Source organism: Crotalus tigris, unplaced genomic scaffold (genome assembly GCF_016545835.1).
Source record: "Crotalus tigris isolate CLP2741 ecotype Arizona unplaced genomic scaffold, ASM1654583v1 scf7180000018301.7375997, whole genome shotgun sequence".
Classification (NCBI taxonomy): domain Eukaryota; kingdom Metazoa; phylum Chordata; class Lepidosauria; order Squamata; family Viperidae; genus Crotalus; species Crotalus tigris.
Window position 1 is genome coordinate 1,349,037 of NW_024096931.1, and position 19,661 is coordinate 1,368,697.

Here is a 19,661-nt window from a genome sequence, read left to right on the forward strand (position 1 = left end):
TTTAAATTTCTGATATAAGTTGGTAGTTGGTTGAATTTCAAAAACAGGCTCAATGAAAAATGAGAGTATCTCAGACTTCACTGAGGTAGCTAAGGCATCGTCCAAACTGAGAAATAAAAACTTGCTTAAGTATTCATGTATATCAGGTAAACAACATTTCAATAACAAAATAAGAATCGAAAATCCTTAAAATAGTCACTACTTGTCTATTCAAAGCAACTATTCTAAAGTCTGCCCATTTTTTTTTCCCGAAAAAGACATTTGCCAGGTCTTGATCGTTCATGTGAGGCCACCTTTTTCATTGACAATCACACTGTGAATGTGGGTGGCCTTAATGCAGACCCACCTATGTTCAACAGCAACGGCCCACAACCCAGGGCCTTGAAGGTCTGCCGCTGGGACACAGGAATGAACTCAACAGCTGGACAATACATATACCTGTGGTACAGTCCCTGTAGGTGGCCCTCCTTTATCTCCCATCATATCTCCCCGTCTGTCACTACTTGGGGGTTACAATCTGCCCCCAGCCCCCAGAGACTTCCCCAGCCCGCTCCATAAAGGCCCATACCTAGGCCCAAACACCTTCACCTTCCTCACACAAGCATAAACCAACGAGGGGAGGGGGCTTAATAGCAGAAGCACTTCTGTTGAACATTGTCAAGTATAATGAAATATAGGAGTCATTTATACAAAATACAGTAGGTTAAAAACATGATAATTATATAAATATATTAGAAATATATACATAGTTGAATAGTAATTGCCTTAGATAAGTAAGTATATACTGTACGGTATTATAACTATTTATTGTTAAAATAATATATGTTTTTGTATGTTTTGTTTGTTGTATTTTTTTCACTTTTTTAAAAAAAAGCTCTGTGTGATTTTTCCCCTTTGACATTGTATCATAATTGTATTGTATTGTGTTTTGTTTTTCTTTTCTTTTTTATTATTTTAAAAGCAATGAAAAATTTTAAAAAACATCTAAAGGCTGAATCTGGTCTATCTTGAGTTCTATCTAAAATATTTATTATTTAATGTAAACGGTAAAATGCTGGTCTATTTTTGATAAAGGTTCTGGTGGACACTGTGGACCCCCAAAGCATGACGTTTGCTCAGGGAAAAGGACGCTGGTGTCTCTGACTGTTATTCTGTCCCTCTTCATCTAATTATCCAATTGCATTCAAATTTCAGGCTTTCTATATTATCTCTCTTCGTTCTTTCTATGTTTTATCATTTCAGTTAACATTTCCAGGCTTAAACTAATATTTTGCTTGACAGAATCTCTCCAGCATGCCTTTTGCCATTTTTTAGTACTTAAAACCTTTCCTAGTGTAATTGATTTTTCTAAGGAATTTGATTGTACGACACAACCAAATTAGACAGCCGTCACTTCTTAATTTTAGCTTCCAGTGATATTTCTGTAGTCTAAAATCTCCTTGCTTTTGCTTTTTTTTTTTGCTCTCCAAGATGTGTGTGCAGCAGCTACCTCCAAAGCCATATTCATGATGAGTATATTTCTTCCTTCGGCAATTTGTTGGTGTCCCATATTTTTAACATAAAATTTTAATGGTTCCCTTTGGTACTGATTTGCCCAATTCTGAGGGCCTGTCCTTGGTTCCAGGGACTGTTTCAGAGTCTGTGAAGTCTCATCTTGCAGTATATCTCCTGCTTCAGATTTCTCTTTATGATATGGTTGAAGAATATAGCCAATTCCTTCCATCTGTTTTGATTTGCTTCTGCTCAGTTCTTTCCAGTTTCTGCCTCATACTGTTTGTTTGCAAGCAATGGATGCTTTCCAAGTTTTCTTTTTATTCGGGGTGGGGGGGGAGATCCACAGTGCATCCTTTTTTGTTACTTACCTACCTTACCCTTGCTCATTCTACTCCTTTTCACACAAACATTCCATATTTATCCAGTTTGCTTCTTCTCTCTTCTCTGTGGTTTTAGCTTTCATTCTCAGTTCAACAATTTGGATGGTTTCCACTGGCAATTATTTCCTCTCTTCGTTGCTTTTTTTCTGAGGGACACATTTCTGGGTTGTTTCAGGATTTTTTCTGTTTCTTCCCATTGTTCATCTGGTTGCTTTGAAGTAAGTCAAATTACTATATATTATATGTTATATATATACTTTTGACTGCATAACGAGATGACATTCTGTCAGTATATTTCCAGAGTTTTGTTTTCCTTTTTGGTGTTGCAAAATTTGAATGTGAAATGGATTTTGGCTGTTGATGGCCCAAGCCTGAATCTGCCCCAGGTAAATTTTCATCAGAAATAATTGCGTTTTTCATTGTGGGTTGCATAATATGCAATCCAAATGGTCGAGGTACACTGGACAAGTGGTGCCTTGGTTGAATAAACCATGTCTTGCTGATCTTCAGCCAACATTCTTGAGAGAACTTCATCAAGCAGTCACCTGTTTCTGTCAAACCTTGCGTCATTCCTTGCTCCTAATCCAAACTGCCAACAATTTCTGCTGCTTCATTGCACGTGTGTTCGTGTGTGCATCAGATCCAGGGTTCAAGGGTTAAAATGTTGTTACTTTCCCCCACTTCATAATGGTCCAAGAACTCTCCTTTTGTGATGGAGGAGCAGCTCAGATCAGTGTCTGGTGAGGCTAATGGACCAGGGCCCAGACCCCCTGCTTCTGGCCTCACAGACTTTCTTTGTAAACTACCTAGGGTAGAAGAGGCTGCAGCCAAGGACCCAATCAGCCACTTCTCTGGGCTCTTTGGGAGCCACATTCTAGTCCCCCTCATGGGGCATCTTTGGACCAGCTCCTCTCTTGGGCAGTTGTTATAGGGAAAAATGGGGAGAAGGAGTCCTGCGTGCATTGCCTGGGCCTCTGGTAGTAAAAGCAAGATATAAATCTAATAAACTCTATTTGTCACAGGCAGGATGTGCTGAGATGGTTTCTCCCTCCCCCTTTATTTATAAATATTTATATAATTATTTATAAATAAATAATTCATTTGGACGGACCACCTGTCTAGCGGGATTCTCCCTCATCCGGTTCAGGGTTGTCCCAAAGGTGCTTTTTCAAAAGGCAACTGGACCTTCTTCTCTTTTTTCCTTGAACTTTAGAAGCTTCTTGGCTGAAAAGCGAAACGTCTCCAAGGCAAAACAAAGGAAGCCCCGTTGCCTCTTGAAAAAGCACCTTTGGGAACGCCGTCTTAAGCAACAGCAGGAGCTCCGTAGCTCCTAAGGGGCTTTCGGGGGGCTGCAGAGGAAGGAAAGCGCCCCCCCAATCTCTAGCACTGGAAAGCCCAGAGGGAATTCCTTCGTGCCCCATGCGAAGAGGCCGCTTCCATGGCTCATTTGATGAGCCAAGGTGGCACAGCGGTTCGAGTGCAGTACTGCAGGCCACTTTAGCTGACTGTGTTCAGCAGGTCAGCGGTTCAAATTTCACCGGCTCAAGGTTGACTCAGCCTTCCATCCTTCCGGGGTAGGTAAAATGAGGACCCAGATGGTTGGGGGCAATGTACACCGCTTAGAGAGTGCTTGCACTTAAAGCGGTATATAAGTCTCATAAATAAATAAATAAACAAATAAATAAATAAATGATAGAGATAGATAGATAGACAGACAGATAGGGAGAGATAGATGATATAGATAGATAGATAGATAGATAGATAGATAGATAGATAGATAGATAGATAGATGATAGACAGATAAGGAGAGATAGATAGATGATAGCCGAGGTGGCGCAGGGTGCAGTACTGCAGGCCACTTTAGCTGACTGTGTTCAGCAGGTCAGCGGTTCAAATCTCACCGGCTCAAGGTTGACTCAGCCTTCCATCCTTCCGGGGTAGGTAAAATGAGGACCCAGATTGTTGGGGGCAATGGAAATATATATATATATATATATATATATATATATATATATATATAATATATATATATATATATACATACATATATATATATATATATATACATATATATACATATATATACATATATATACATATATATATATATATATATATATATATATATTATATTATATATATATATACACACACACACACACACATTGCTTACTGGTGTACACCGCTTAGAGAGTGCTTGCACTTAAAGCGGTATATAAGTCAAATAAATAAATAAATTTGACGGATGCCAAACCCGGCAGATCCTCTCACCCCCCCTTCTGCCCCCCTGCTCCTAGCTAGAACTTCCCCCCCCCCCGGGCAATGGAGACCCCCGTCCCCAACAGCGAGCGCAGCCGGAGGGTGCAACGACGAGCCTCGACCGAGCTTTGGGACCCGGCTCTCCGCCTGTCGGCGGGGCTTGCACCGCGCTCTGACGGGGCTCCAAGGCGGGAGGGATTGATCGGGTGGGCGACCGCGGAGACCCCCGCCAGCGCTCCGCTCCCAGAGCAGAGGGGGCTCCAGGCACGGCGCCGTCTCGGGGCAGGGAGAGAGGGGCCGCCACCGCCGCCGGCAAAGGATGCGCTTCCTCCCCAAGCCTCGGAGGGGCCTGAACGGGAGAAAGCCCCCTCCCGAACCGGGGACCTGCCCCGCACAGGGATGGGCTAGATGGCCTCAGGGAGAGCCCCTCGCCCGCGCGCAGCAGAGCAGAAGCCCCTGGCCGGAGTTGGAGAGCCCAAAGCGCCGGAGCCGCTCCGAGACGGTCCAGCGAGCGGCGCCGCGCCCGAGGCCGCGGCCCCTTTAAGGGCCCGACCGGCGGCCGCTCCCGCGCCTCCCTCGCGGGGCGGGCGAGGAGGCCAGAAAGCGGAAGAGCGGCTTTTCTTCCTTTGTCATAATGCGCTGGGTCACGTGGGCCCGCAGGAGCGCGCTGTGACGCCTGCGCACTCCGGCGCCTGGCTCGCCCTTCAGCGTGCGTTGTGCAGCCAGGGAGGCGGCTGTTCCTCGCGCGCCCTGCTTTTTCCCCCTCCCCCTCCGCAGCCCTGCGGCTACCGGCTGGGAGACCCCGGAGCGAAGGCGGAGCTGCCGGAGCGTTCGCGAAGCCTCGGAGCCGTTGCCGCCGCCGCCGTTGCGAGGAGGCCGTTGAGGCTGCGATCCGCCGAGGAGGACGGAGAAGCGAGACGAGCCCCTGCCGCCGAGGAGACAGCGAGGCCGAGAACGAAGGAGGAAGGAGCCGCCGCTTCTGCGGCCATGTTGGAGGCCTAACCGGCCCAGCGCCGCGCCTGACAGGAGCCGCGGCGGGCGAGGCGGCCTCTGAGGGAGCCGAGGAGCGGAGGCCCGCTCGCCCGCCCGCCCGCCCGCCCGCCATGTCCTGCGTGCACTACAAGTTCTCGTCGAAGCTCAACTATGACACGGTCACCTTCGACGGGCTGCACATCTCGCTCTGCGACCTCAAGCGCCAGATCATGGGCCGCGAGAAGCTCAAGGCGGCCGACTGCGACCTGCAGATCACCAACGCCCAGACCAAAGAAGGTAGGCCGGCGGGCGGGCACGTGGCGGCAGAGGCGCCTCTCCGGACGGCGGGGCCTTCCTCCGCGGCTGCCGCCGCCGGGCCGGAGCCTTTGTCCGCGCCGGTTGGGCCGCGGGTTCGGCGGGGACGGGAGGCGGCCGTGCGCCGGGCCTTGGTGCCGTTCTGGGTCCCGGCCCGCTTCGGCCCGAGGGCTTCGGCCCGGCGGGATGGGAGTTGACCGGCTGGCTGGCTATTTATGTGGCCGCCCGTCTGGGACACAGGACGTGACTGGGCGACGAACAGTGTCGGGGTTTTGTTTTGTTTTTTTTCCTTCTTCTAAAGAAACATGAAATCTGTAGGAAAAAGAATAATAAAAGTCAGCCCCCCCCCCCTTCCAGACCTCGGAGTTTGCCAGGAATAGTTCTCCTCAGTAACTTTCTTGAATAGAATGCTTTAGATCAGTGTTTCCCAAACTTGACAATTTTAAGGCATGTGGACTTCAACTCCCAGAATTCCACAGCCAGCGTTGCTGGCTGTGGAATTCTGGGAATTGAAGTCCACATGCCTTAAAATGGTCAAGTTTGGGAAACACTGTTTTAGATGTATAAGGATTCAGAAGGGTGTCCTTGTTTTAACAGGCTGAAAACACACCCAAAATACATTACCAGATTATATCCTGTAGAGATTCCTGTCAGATACTTTTACAAATATTGTCGAGACGTATTTTGGTGACAAAAAGATTTAACAATTACAGTGAGTTGGGGAGAAAAAACCAGATTTGATCTTAAATAAGACTTTTCATTTAACTTTCTCTGCCTTGAAATGGTAATCTAGTTAATATTAAATCTGAATATAAATATGTTAGACAAAGTGTTGGTTGCCAGAAATGTGAATTGAAGGGGATTTTGCTATAGGACCAATTAAATCATTTCTCAGATTTCATTGTTGATGCTCTTCCAATTCAATGTATGCTTTTCAGCTCCCATTATCCATACAAGCTTGGACAGAGTTTTCTTTCCTATCCTTTTAAAATGTTTATTCCTAATTTTTCTGTATGAAAGTATAGGAAAGAAAACTCTGTCCAGTAAATCATTTCTGTTATTCTTATACTGTATCTTTAATTCTGACTTCTGATTCTAACTCTAGAATTCTAAAAAGAATGATCTGTATTGGTATAAAAAAAAGACTTAAGGATATGCAAATATTGCTGCAGGGATGTAAAGTAGGTATAATTGCAAGAAGAGATACTCTTCAGCTGTAATCATTAAGTGTAAATTAATGGATTTGTGGCCAGACCTATAACTTCCTCTTTCAGTTTCCTCATTTTAAAGTGTCTTAAATTTAAATAATGGTGCCAGGTCTTGTCTTGGAATATAAAGAAATTAATATTAAGTACCTATCCTAAACATGTCATTGATGACAAAGATTAATTTGAATTGCTTCTGAACAATTATTTAAATCCCTTGTCAAGAAGATTTTTAATAGTTGTTTTCTAATAAAACCATTGTTTAAATACTTGTATATCAGAGCTTGGAAATAGATTTAAGTTTTAAAGCTAGATACAGGCCATATATTACCTCAATTATGTATTCAACTAAATCATGTATTAAATAGATTTCTGTTCATAAGTCAGAAATACTAAAGGACTCTTTGCCATACAATGATACTCAATCATCAAATCATTAGGAGGCACAATTAGAAACTAGAAGTGCATGGAGGATGCAGAAATATTCTGCTTACATTTGTTTCTTATCACTTCTGCTTTTAAATCCAGACTCCTTCTCTTTGCTCAGATCCATTCCAGCCCCAAAATATTGTTAACTTATCTTTGCCCATTTGAAGAGAGGTGACCTTTGACCTGCTCAACAAACATGAAATATAGTTAAAATATGAGGAAATCTTTGACTTATAATTTGTTTTTCCAAATTACAATTTTAAAAGTTGGCTTTAATTCATCTTTTATAATTAGATATGCCACCTTGTTAAAGGTTTCAATTGTTCTACCTCACTAGTGTTGGTTGAAGTAGATCATAGCAGAAATACAACTGGTGTATATGTAAAGGTATAATTAAAAGATGGAATAGTTATATGTGGAAGATTGATGAAATTATTTTAATTCTAGTGTGAGCAGCCATTTGGTGATTAGAAATACTGTAATTTTTTTTTAATCACTGAGGGATGAAGTCTTTGAGGTAGGTGTATCTGCAGGACTGGTTTAAATGCTTCCATGTTAAAATAATTGTTATACTTCTATATTTTTATTTCTTAGCAATCTGGGAGCTGTGTACCTCTTATTTGTTGTCTGTCTCTCCCTAGATTACTATGATGTACTGTCGGTTACTTTCCTGGGGACAAAATTGCCAAAACATCTATAGAAACTTTTATGTTAAAGCCACTTGGCTGTGCATTATGATGACAACACAACTTTTTAATACATTGGTATTATAGGATTGCCCTGATGAACAATGCAACCCATATTTGTGTGTACTCTTAGCTACAAGAATATACATAGCAATGAAGTCACCCATAGGGTAATTTTTAAAACAATATTTTATAAAATTTTAATTTGGAATTATTTGATGCATTAATATTTTAAATAAAAGTTTACATTTGGTAACCTATATTAAGTTGTCCGTTACATACTGCTTAAGAATAGAGGGTGTTAATGACCCTGCCTGATTATGCCAAGAATTCCTGCAATTTGGTACCTTATTGGGAGAAATTCTGCATTTCAAATAGGAATCCTGCCAAATGTGTTTGTGTTTTCCTCCTTCTCCTAGAATATACTGATGATAATGCCCTGATTCCCAAGAACTCATCCGTTATTGTCAGAAGAATTCCTATTGGAGGAGTAAAATGTACAAGCAAAACCTATGTCATGTAAGTATAAAAAAGATTTTTAAGAAATAAGCTTGGATTCTTATACTTCTTGTACTGATACCTCTTGGTAATTAGAAAACGTATACATTTTCTCTTATGGGTATGTCTGTGTCAAAATGCTTTTTTAAATCATGAATATAGTTTTGTGGAATTCCATTTTCAAAACTTTTGAAGTAATATTTTTTACTTAGTCCTGTCTTGTGGATATCATTAAAATAGAACTTAGGATTTGAGCTGCCATTAAAAGTTGGTGACTGCCAGAAAACATACTGATTTCTGTTGTTGTAATCACTATATCTTGAATATCCTCTAGATAGAATTGCTTTATATTTTGACTCTTAGTGGCCATAGTTCAAACTAGAAAAAGAATTTTGTCTAATATTTAACATATATCTGCTAATTGTAAATTGTTGCCTATTTCAGGCTCTATGGAATTAGTGACTGTAGAAATATGAATTAGTTCACTATGAGCAAATATTGCTATATTTAAATATAAAAAGGTAGACTATTCAGGAGAATCCATTGGGAATAATTATCCAGAACAGAACATGCTCAGGAAGTTTGGGAGCTTAAACTTCTTTGACCAGGGAGTTTGGGGGCTTAAATGCCTTTGCCTTAAACTATTGAAATGAAGTTGTACTGGCAAGACCAGTAGAGCTTAGCATTCAGGTGAATTTTGCCTGGGAGGATTATTCTAATTCTCTTATTTTAAAAGAGTTCTGCTCTGGGATACATAGTAAGTTGCTCATAATAACAACCAGTAGCATAATATGTGAATAGCACATCTAAGTAAAGAGTGGTGCAGATTTTTATAATTCAGTATCTAATTACTTAGATATAGTGATATGACAGCATTTGACAAATTCCTTTAAGAAAGAATATAAAGGATTCATAATTTGTGCTGTCCTTAGCTTTGAAAGTGTAATTGTGGGCTGGGGCTTTGACCTTTTGCTGCCCAAAGTAATACCAGGCTTGTGTGCCCCCAATTACAAATACTTATATGCTTTGCTTTGTTCTCTACTGTTAGAGTAAAGCTTCTAATTCTAGAAATACTTGAATTGCAAGTTCTATAATATACTTTGAACATCAAGCACTAAAATAAAATCTAAAATAAAAATGAAGAATTGGAAATTTTGGTGGGGGTTAAGTTTTTTTAATTTCTTTACCTTGCTACTTATTACAGGTAGTCCTTGACATACAACAGTACACCTAGTGACCGTTTAAAGTTACAACGGCATTGAAAAAGGTGTCTTATGACTATTTTTCACACTTATGACTGTTGTAGCATCCTCACAGTCACATGATCAAAATTCAGATGCTTAGCAACTGACTCATATTTATGACCATTGCGGTGTCCTGGGATCATGTAAACACCACTTGTGATCTTCTGTCAAGCAAACTTAATGGAAAAACTAGATCTACTGAACTGTGTAACTAACTTAACTACAGTGATTCACTTATCAACTGTGGCAAGAAAGGTTGTAAAATGGGGCAAAACTCAGTTAACAAATATCTCGCTTAGCAACAGAACTTTTGGGCTCAATTGTGCTTGTAAGTTGAGGACTAGCTACATAGTAATTAGAAAAAGTATCAGCTGAAAAGCTTTGAATCCTGGGGACATAGAGGTAGTCCTTGGTTTACAACCAGAATTATGTAAGTCATGGTAGTGGCTCACCACGTGACCATGCTCAATTTTAGAAAAAAAAAAATGCAGCAGTCATTAAACAAATCAGTTTTTTCATTGGGCATTTTTTGTTGAAAAAGTACTAGAATCAGGCAAAAAAAAAAAAGCCCAACAAAAATGATGGTTGCGTGACCACGGAATGATGCAAGTGCCTATAAATGCATGCTATCACGTGACTAGAGATGTATAGTCCAGGGGTAGGCAACCTTGGCTCTTTTATGACTCCTGGACTTCAACTCCCAGAATTCCTGAGCCAGCTTGGCTGGCTCAGGAATTCTGGGAGTTGAAGTCCAGGAGTCATAAAAGAGCCAAGGTTGCCTACCCCTGGTATAGTCATTGGAACTCCGGAAGAGGGTCATAAGTAGGTCTGGGGAGGTCTCTTATAACTTCAAACAGTTGCTAATCAAGGACTACCTGTATGTGTTTAAAACAATATGGGGAAATGCTAATTTCTGCTTACATTGTTGGAACTGTGGTTCTTTTTAGAGATCACCCTTATCTCACTTTTATCTTTTATGGCAACAGGGGAAAAGTAGCTTTTGCTTCCATTTTTAAATTCATTTGTCGTTTTTAGCCATCCAAATTTCAAACTGATTTGTTTTACTTTACCAGGTCATCATTTTGAATATTCCCTTGTTAGGGAATATTAATTTAGGCTTAAAATACAGTTTTCTGAATTTAGATGTCATGAGGATATAAGCTTCATAAAATCAGGAAGAAGGCCTAAGCATGGCAATAAAAAAAAGAGGGAGTTGTGAGCCCAAAGAAATCATTGACATGACAAGCAACAGTGATTTCCCATTATATTTGAACAAGAGTACTATGTTGTCTAACACAACTTTTTACAATACATCTTTAAGATATCTAACATATATTTTTAAAGATACAAGTCATAGTTGCAACAAAAGCTTACAAGTAGGTGAGACAGTTATTTTTATAAACCTTTTATTTTGATATAAGAATCTTCAAGGTAATTAGGTTGAAAATATTGTATGTATATGAAATTTATATGGAAATGCACATTGTTGGCAATGAAAATACATACTGAACATCATCTGAACTACAAAGAGTAGTTGTTTACTTTTAAAACTCATTATCTAATTATCATTTCTTTCAGTTCTTTTTACTTGAAAATATCATGCATGTCCCAAGTTAGATTATGGGATTGAATAATGCATCATTTTTGTGAAGAATATAACTTCCTAAATGTAAAATATTCAGGGGACCTATTTAAAGCCTTTTTTTAAAATCAGACCTTTTTTCTTTATCACAGAATTCATAAGTTTCACAGAAGCGTAGAAACTCCTCTCAGGTGATGTTTTTTGACCACCACTTTGAGTCCACACATCCTGTCCCTCTTCAGTCTGTCTAGACAGATTGACTGCCTTGCTCTTGGTGTGGGGATTTGGCCTTTTCCATAAACTTTGCATGCCAGTCTTAGAAAACAGGTACTTCTAGAAGCTTAATGTTAATGTTCCTTTAGGATCAGAGCTTTTGTCAAGTAAGTTTTGGAGGAATGTTTCCTTATGTGCTAGTTTTAATATGCACTTTTGGTTTCTGGTGGTGAATTTCAGTTTAGCGACAGTATGTTGTGCTGTTTCTGACAGTATGTTTTCCCTTTTTTAGAAGTCGAACTGATCCAGTGAGTGGACCTTCAAAAGCAGTATGTAAAAACACAATCTCACACTTTTTTCTACACAATCTGCTTAATTTACAATATTGTAGCAATAAAATATTTTTATAAATATTTATTTCCCACAGAGAACCATTGATACTGTAACTTATATTGTAATTTGATTCAGTATAGTAAACTGAGCAATGCAGATCATTTTAATGTGATCATAAACACTGGTGCAAAGCGACACTCTGTATTGGGTATTGGAATGCTAGATTATTTCCTGTATGACTTTGTGTTGTACAGATAATGTATGATCACTTATGGATCATGTAAGTTAAGGTTTGCACTGCTGAACATAATTATTTTGTTCTACATTTTGTGTGTCTCTAGTTGGTAGCTGTTTGTTTGTATAGGTTGTTGTGTGCTTTTTGTTTCCTCGAAATAAAAATATTTGGAGTGTATCTTTTTTTTGCCACTATCACATTGTATCAACTTTTATTCTTAATATTTCCATTAATGGTTTTTGAAGATATTTTCAAAAACTGCAATCTATTAAACTTACCTTTTTCCTCCTCAGATTCAAACATTTATTGAAAGGTGTAAGATCATTTGTGCAATTAGATTTATATTGAAATACACATTGTTCACATGTTTTGCTCCAGTAGATAACCTAGAATGTAAACTGCTATCCTAAGATCTGTATTTCCTACTAATTATCCCTGAGCAAGACATAATTAACGTTAATCTTAGTATTCCTCACACAAAAGAGATATTTTAGCACAGTGACAAAGCCTGCCAGACCTCTCCAAAGACCTATTCAATTAAGGAAAGATGCCCTTATTTGCTCCTCGGGTCACCACAAGTTCTTAAATTTTATTTTGTCATGTAATAGCCTATTGAGTTGCTTCCTTTGGTAAGCTCTTGTTTAGTTACCATTATTGATCAGTGGGATTTTTTTCCTATTTCAATTCATTAAACACACATATGTGGTCTCTGTTTCATTTTAAGTTTGCTTAACATACTACAAAGTTGTTTTACTTAAGGTTTAGTGATGCAGTTTGGCATTGCTAGATTGTTTTCTAATGCTAGAAAAGAAAAGAGCAGTTTTGATGACCAGTTAGAGTATTTATAAAATTATGCTTATTTAAAAATATTTAGCATTCCTGTGGTAAATAAAAACAGTTCTCATTTGATTATTAATTATACGTAACATATCTAAAACTCATTTTTGCTTACAAGTGATCCAAAACTAAATAATATAGCAGATTTTGTGTAAGCTGCTTTTATTATTATTTTATAACCAGTCCTTTTTGCTAGCTTGTATAATAAGTTATGTTCACAAATAAAGTTCAACTTTCATTTAGAATTGTGTGTTCCCTGGCATGTCTATTGTACATCTTACAGCTTTGTTTAAAAGTTACGGTTTTAAGCAAGCTTGCAAACAGCACGAAAATCCACCAATTCAGTGACTTCTTACAAGCCTTTCTGTTATCTGCACTAAAGGAAGGATCAAAGTTAGAGACTGTTAGGCTTTGCAGTACGCTGTTTCAAGCCTACCGTACTTTAAAGCTAGGGTGCGCCCAAGGAATGTTCATTGAATCAAGTAAAATCTATTTTCTATTATTTCAAGTAAAATCTTGTCCAGCTAACGGATCAAAATGCTATAGTATTGATGAAATCTAGAAAAGGAGATATTAGGGCTGGGTGTGTATGTGGGTCTTTTTAGGTCTGTGTGAAGTTGTTTGTCACCTAATGGGCTCTGGAGGGGGGGGGGTGTAAATAGGAGACTTCAGTCCCTACATGCAATCAGCCATTCTATAGTTGGAGTTTAGAAATAGGTTGATTCAGAGTGGGGATGCTGGTGTTAGGTTTTGAGTTGTTAGGATATAAATGGAGAATTAGTTGTTGTCTACTATGCTTGATGTTGGTTCATTAAATAGTAAAGACTCCTTTCATTGGACTTCAAATCCTGGCCACTGCATACAAAGGTTTTGCTTTGTTTTAAACTTCTGTGCTATAACCTACTGCACTAGAATTCACCAACCAAGTATTAATAGCTCAAAAACCTTTTTTCTTTTTTTTAATTAGTTAGGTACTCTTACCTGTTATGGTACGTATACAACTCATGTCTTTGCCAGGACCCTTCCCCCCCCCATCCTTTTGTAATGAGTACGTGTCCCTTGTTTCCTAGGAAGACAGAATATCTGGCATACACATGTCTTCCTCTGCTCTCTACAAATGGCACAGACGTAGACTAACAGTGTCTCTCATGTCTCATGGCCTGCTTCTGCAGGAGTGAAAGAGCACCATGATGGCTGCTCATCTAGGAATTCCTTGTTTTGTGGTGCCTATTGCTGTTTTCTTCCTATAGGGTACCTTTTGTCCCACATCTCGAACATATGTATGATTTTAAATTTCAAAACTTTCCTTATCACATCTGAAATTGGATCTAGTTTAATAACTAAAATGAGAGTCTTAGCCATTTTGAAGAAACATTTTGAGTCATTTAGTTGTGTACGTGGTCTTGACCAGAGTTTGATTTTGTGTGTTTTGATTTTTCCTTGTTTTCTTTCCTCAATCTATTCCCTTTATTTAACCATTTGCACAATGGTCACTGAATCTTGAGAGATTTTTAGACATCATAGATAGGACTACCATACATACAACCTTTTTCAGATACTACATGCATATCTATATGACTTTACTAAAAATTGACATTCACATAGTTGAACTAATGCTGAGAAAAATAAAAATACATGGCCATCAGACAGGTAGAAATATGTGATCGTGCCTAGGAATATCTCATAGTATAATTGATAAGACAGACAACAAATTCTCTGATTTTAGTGTTTGCAGTTTGCTCTGACATTAGCTGCAAAATTTGAATCGTTAATTTGTGAATGCAGTGACAGAGTCTCACATCTGTAACAAAACTCAGGCTCAAATTTGGATGAATGACATCTCAGTTAAAACTAAAATTTTGAAAGAATAAGAGCGTTAAAGAAGAAGGTAGAGGGCTACCAGTACTAGCAGACACAGATTCACATATTTCTGTTGTTCTAATGGCCAAAATGCAATATTGATTTATTTCACAACAGATACAATTTTATCTGTAATCTGTTTCAAAGAGGAATAGACAATAGTATTTGTTGCTGTATTCAGTCATTTGTTTCTTGTGGTGGACCAACTATTTGTTTGTGTCCAGTTTATCTATTTCATATTTCTTGCCTTATAAAAAGTGTTTTAGCATCTCACATGTTATTTCAAATTTCATTTTAAAATAAAGATTGTAAGTGCTATTTAAAAAGCAATACTTCTTAGCAGCCTGTGTGGCTATTTGTATAGCCCAGCAAAATGCTTCAGAATGAACAGGAAACACAAAGCATACATTTTTGGTGAGCACAAATATCTGCAGTTGGAATTCACCTGACAAACTTATATACTGAACATGTAGTCAACAATCACATTATTTCTTCCTGAACCCATGCAGTCACCTCCTGAATTTCTTCCATATGATGAAACAATGAGGCAGAATGTGTGTTCAATATTGAATGAATGAGGCCATAATTTTAATGAAAAACCAAATGGGATTGATGAGATATGTCTGAAGAAGGGGCTTGCAGCCCCTTAAATATACCTGAGTAGTTCTCTACATTCCTATGTAGAGCCAAGTGTAGATGCGTGTGCTGCTACTACCCTGTGGTTCCACTTTTAGGATTGTGCTGGATCTGAATGGTACTGTTAATTTTCATACATAAAATTGTTGTACGTTCCCAGAGTTGCTTTTTGTGAGATGGGCAGCTATACAAATTTAATTAGTAAATAAAAGCAAAGGTTTGATTACTTTGGGCAGGCATTAATTAGAATTGAATTTTTAAAATGTAATTTCAATGTGTGTGTGTGTGTGTGTGTGCCTTCCAAACTGGTTTTATTAATCCTTAAAGCCCAGCCTTGGTATACTTAACTCAGAGTAGTGATCTGTGTTTTTTCTGTGAGGAGCTTGAATCTCATAATTACGCCTATCTGCACACATGAGAGGTGCTTCTCCCTCAGTGATAGTTGGCATGCCTGTTTGTGGGTCATAACATGATAGTCATCATGATTTATTTTAAAACGGGTAATTTTATGACTAGAATTATGAAATGTATCACATAAATTGCAGGTTGTCTGATTTAGTTCTATGATTGACTCTGTATGATAATTAGAGATTGCATTAGGCTTAATTTAGGACTGAAAAAAATCTATTTTCCTGTTTTTTTAGAACTGAAAAAAAAGCCCTTGTAACTACTAGTAATAGTAATAGTAGTAAAGTTGGAAGGGACCTTGGAGGTCATCTAGTCCAACCCCCTGCTCGGGCAGGAAACCCTAAGGACAAATGGCTGTCCAGTCTCTTCTTAAAAACTTCCAGTGTCATTTACTGCTTCTGGATGTTCCACTGATTAATTGTTCTCACTGTCACTCCTTAGTTCTAGGTTGCTTCTCTCCTTGAAGTTTCCACCCGTTGCTTCTTGTAGGTGCTTTGGAAAATAGCTTAATTGGCAGCCCCTGAGATATTGGAATACTGCTATCATGTCCCCCCTTGTCCTTCTCTTCGTTAAACTAGACATACCCAATTCTCGCAACCGTTCCTTATATGTTTTAGCCTCCAGTCCCCTAATCATCTTTGTTGCTCTTCTCTGTACTCTTTCTAGAGTACTACTTTATATAATACCAAGTTTAGCAGTGTCCTGATAAAAAGAACATGGAATATCTGTATTTTTAAATTGTTCATTTAAATGCATATATATATTTATTTTGCACACTTAATTTCAGCATCTTCTATTCAGTACTTCTCACAAAACATCTTAAGGGATCTGTCATTGTTATCAGCATCCTGATGATTTTTCTTTTAAGTACAACATTTATCATCTTCTAAAGCTTCAAATCACACATCTAAATAAAAATGTCTATAAATATTCTCTTTACCACAACATATTTGAACTTTTTACATCCACTTCTCCCACAGCATACATTTACATAAAAACTGAAGGTTTTTAACCTTAACATATTTTAATATTTAAATGTAGCATTTTTTTAAACTTTGAAAAAATGTACACTTGTTTATATTGGTTGTAAAACAAAGCTAATGATGAAGTTATTAGGCGAATTGGATATCTAGCTTATTTTTTACAGAACTGAATATTGTATATTTGACTGCCCAAGCCATAGAAACAAATGATACATTTCAACTAAAGATTTTTTTGAAACTTCCTCTCTGTAGAATGTAGTTTCAGGCTAAACCTTAATACCACAGCTGAGGCTAAATATGTTGGCTACATTTTGACTGTGGAACTTGAATGTGTGTTTAATTTTTTATGAACAGATTGATGACTCTTCTGCATCTATTTCTCTGGCCCAGCTTACAAAGGTATATACATATATATTTGTCAAATATAACAGAATATATTGTTGCTTGCTTGGTATTTTGAATGTTTTATGCTGCGATATTTATACCTTTAATTTCTGTCATAGATGCAAAAAAAACTATTAAGTCTAAACATTGGAATTGTGTGTATTTATTAATTACTATCCTGTAAAGAGTAGTTCCCAGTATGGGAAGATAGAAGGGGAGTACCTTATCAGCCTCAACATAATGTTGCAGTTTTATTCATCTTCAAGACACAAAGAAGAAGCACTTCTGAAGCTGTTTTATCATTTCTTTGATATGTTACATTAATTTTGCATTGGAAAAATAGCACAATTTTAAAGAAGATTTTTAATACTATTTATGGACTCCTAGGATTTCTCTGTGCAACAGTCAGCAGAGAAGTATTTCCCTATCACATGGACACTTTATATGATTATTTGGGGAATCTGCACTCAAAGCCAGTGATAGAGCAATAATTTGCATCAAATAATTTCATCAGTTGTACCCTTGTAGTGTATATACAGTGGGCAATAGCTATGCAACTAATTTGTTTGAACACAGACTGTGTAAATGTATCTATAGGAATATACCAATGTGTATGTGTGGCATACTGGCAAATGTGACTTTTTAAAACTGTTGTATCAACTTTGTTTGCAATGAAACTGCTTGCCTTTCTGCTCAGTAATGTGTAATTTTGTCTGGGAAAGCACTAGTGATAACATACCCAAATAAATGACTGCTCTTTAAAATTTTGAGTTAGAAGCAGTATTGCCTTATATTTCCTATGTCTTTTTGTGATCAAAGGCTGGAATTGTATTTTTTCAAAAATAAACTACCTTTTCTAGTTTGGAAATTTTGACATGCGTTTGCGAATATTTAATTTCTATCAAGCAAGTCTGGTTTCCATTAGTGCTGTCCTTAAATTTGTCCTTGGTTTTGTAACCTTATGTCAAGTTTATTTTTCTGAGATGTGAAAGAAATGTCCAAGAGCTGTACAATTTTAAGTTTCAGGTAGAACTTCAGAGAGTATTTCTGTCAAATGCAGAATATTTTTATATAATATAAAGCAGTTCAAAACTGTTACTTACTTTAACCTCTTTGGTGCTCATAGTTCTTACATAGAGGAAATGCATTTAACAGTTTTGTTTTATTCCTATTGTGTATTAAATGCCATATTTGAATTTTGGTCTATTCCTACTAATGTTCTGTGCTAATGGATATGTTCTGTAAACCTGTTTGGGTTCAAACAAATTAGCTAAGTATTTGTAAAATAGTTTTCTGTAAATGTGAACGATTTCATAGTTGTTAATCTGCATTGTTAAGAAACGTTATGTATTTTAATCAACTGTTTAATAAAATGTTGAAACTAGCTGTTTGCTTTTGTGGATGACTGTATTAAAAAGTGCGTATGGACGATCTGAATGTTAGGTGATTGGATATCTGAGTAAATAAAAACCAATCCCTTCAACCTTGCTTATATCAATATTTAGCGTGCAATGACCCATTTTAACAAGTTTCTAGAATTATTAGCTTTACATCACAACTATGCCTTGCACCTTAAAGGGGCTATCATCCTGAAAGTTGTGTGCCCAAAGCATATTGTGTGGCATTAGATCTTACTTGGCAGAAAGTTAATTGTGTAATCTTGTTTATACCTTTCTGGATACATTAGCTGTAGTCCTTCATTTTTACTTTTATAGATACCAGAAGGGGTTTTACAAGTAATTTCCCAACTTTAAAAAAAAATGGTCCAGATATGAAATGTCTGAAATGCCAGTTTTCAGGATGATAATTGCTGGTTTAATATTTCTAAGTGTAAAATAATAATTCTATGCTGCAAATGGAAACCATGAATTGTACCCTCTCATTCCAAGATAAACATCTTAAAATTCATGGCTTTTTAATCTATAAGTATTGCAGGAGGCACCTTTCAAATTGCTTAACTTCAGGCCTCTTAAATTTATCTGAGGAAATAGGTACACTTACACAAGCATTTGTGTAAAGTACAAAGAGCCTGAGGCACAAAGTATCCCAGCACAGAAAATAGCAGGTTTTGTTTTGTTTTGTTTAAATTAGTTTAGGGCAACAGGCACATAAACATCATGTAAATGGCATAAGGACTCCCTGGAACATCTTCAGGATAATCTGAGCTGTTTTTGAGACAACTTTAGCTAGCATTGTGCTGCTCTTTACAGGATTGGATGAGTGGTGTTTGTCTTTGACTGGATGGCCTTAAATGTGTTTTCTAATGTGTATTGTCAAATGATTACCTATTGAACAGACCGCCAATCTGGCTGAAGCCAATGCTTCTGAAGAAGATAAAATTAAAGCAATGATGTCACAGTCTGGCCACGAATATGATCCTATCAAGTAAGTCTTCACCATGTCACCCATCAAACCGAAGCAAAAAAGTTAACTTTGGAACAATTTACATAGTTACATTTTAAAAAAACAATCTGCAAAGTTGCATACTTCTTTTCTTACCCCTTTTTAGTTACATGAAGAAACCCCTGGGACCGCCACCACCGTCATACACTTGCTTTCGTTGTGGAAAACCTGGTCATTATATAAAGATCTGCCCAACCAATGGGGTAAGATTGGCCTTGTTTGTTTGTTGGAGTAGCTTGTCTTTTGTTTCCTGATGAGAGCCTAGTCCTAGTTTTAAATTTGTTGGGGAGAGAGATTCCCTCATG

General features: G+C 38.1%; 1 protein-coding gene across 3 annotated transcripts in view; it reads left to right on the top strand.

The window, feature by feature from the left end:
- Positions 1-4,797: 4,797 nt before the first annotated feature.
- RBBP6 (RB binding protein 6, ubiquitin ligase) overlaps positions 4,798-19,661 on the top strand; it is a 31,695-nt gene continuing 16,831 nt past the window's right edge. For 2 of the 3 annotated variants that reach the window (XM_039349691.1, XM_039349692.1), the window contains exons 1-6: positions 5,237-5,402; positions 8,160-8,259; positions 11,570-11,606; positions 16,924-16,968; positions 19,250-19,338; positions 19,463-19,559. In XM_039349691.1, the coding sequence (XP_039205625.1) occupies positions 5,237-5,402; positions 8,160-8,259; positions 11,570-11,606; positions 16,924-16,968; positions 19,250-19,338; positions 19,463-19,559 (534 nt within the window). Of the gene's footprint in view, positions 5,403-8,159; positions 8,260-11,569; positions 11,607-16,923; positions 16,969-19,249; positions 19,339-19,462; positions 19,560-19,661 lie in introns of all 3 variants that reach the window. The other variant, XM_039349690.1, reaches the window with a different exon arrangement.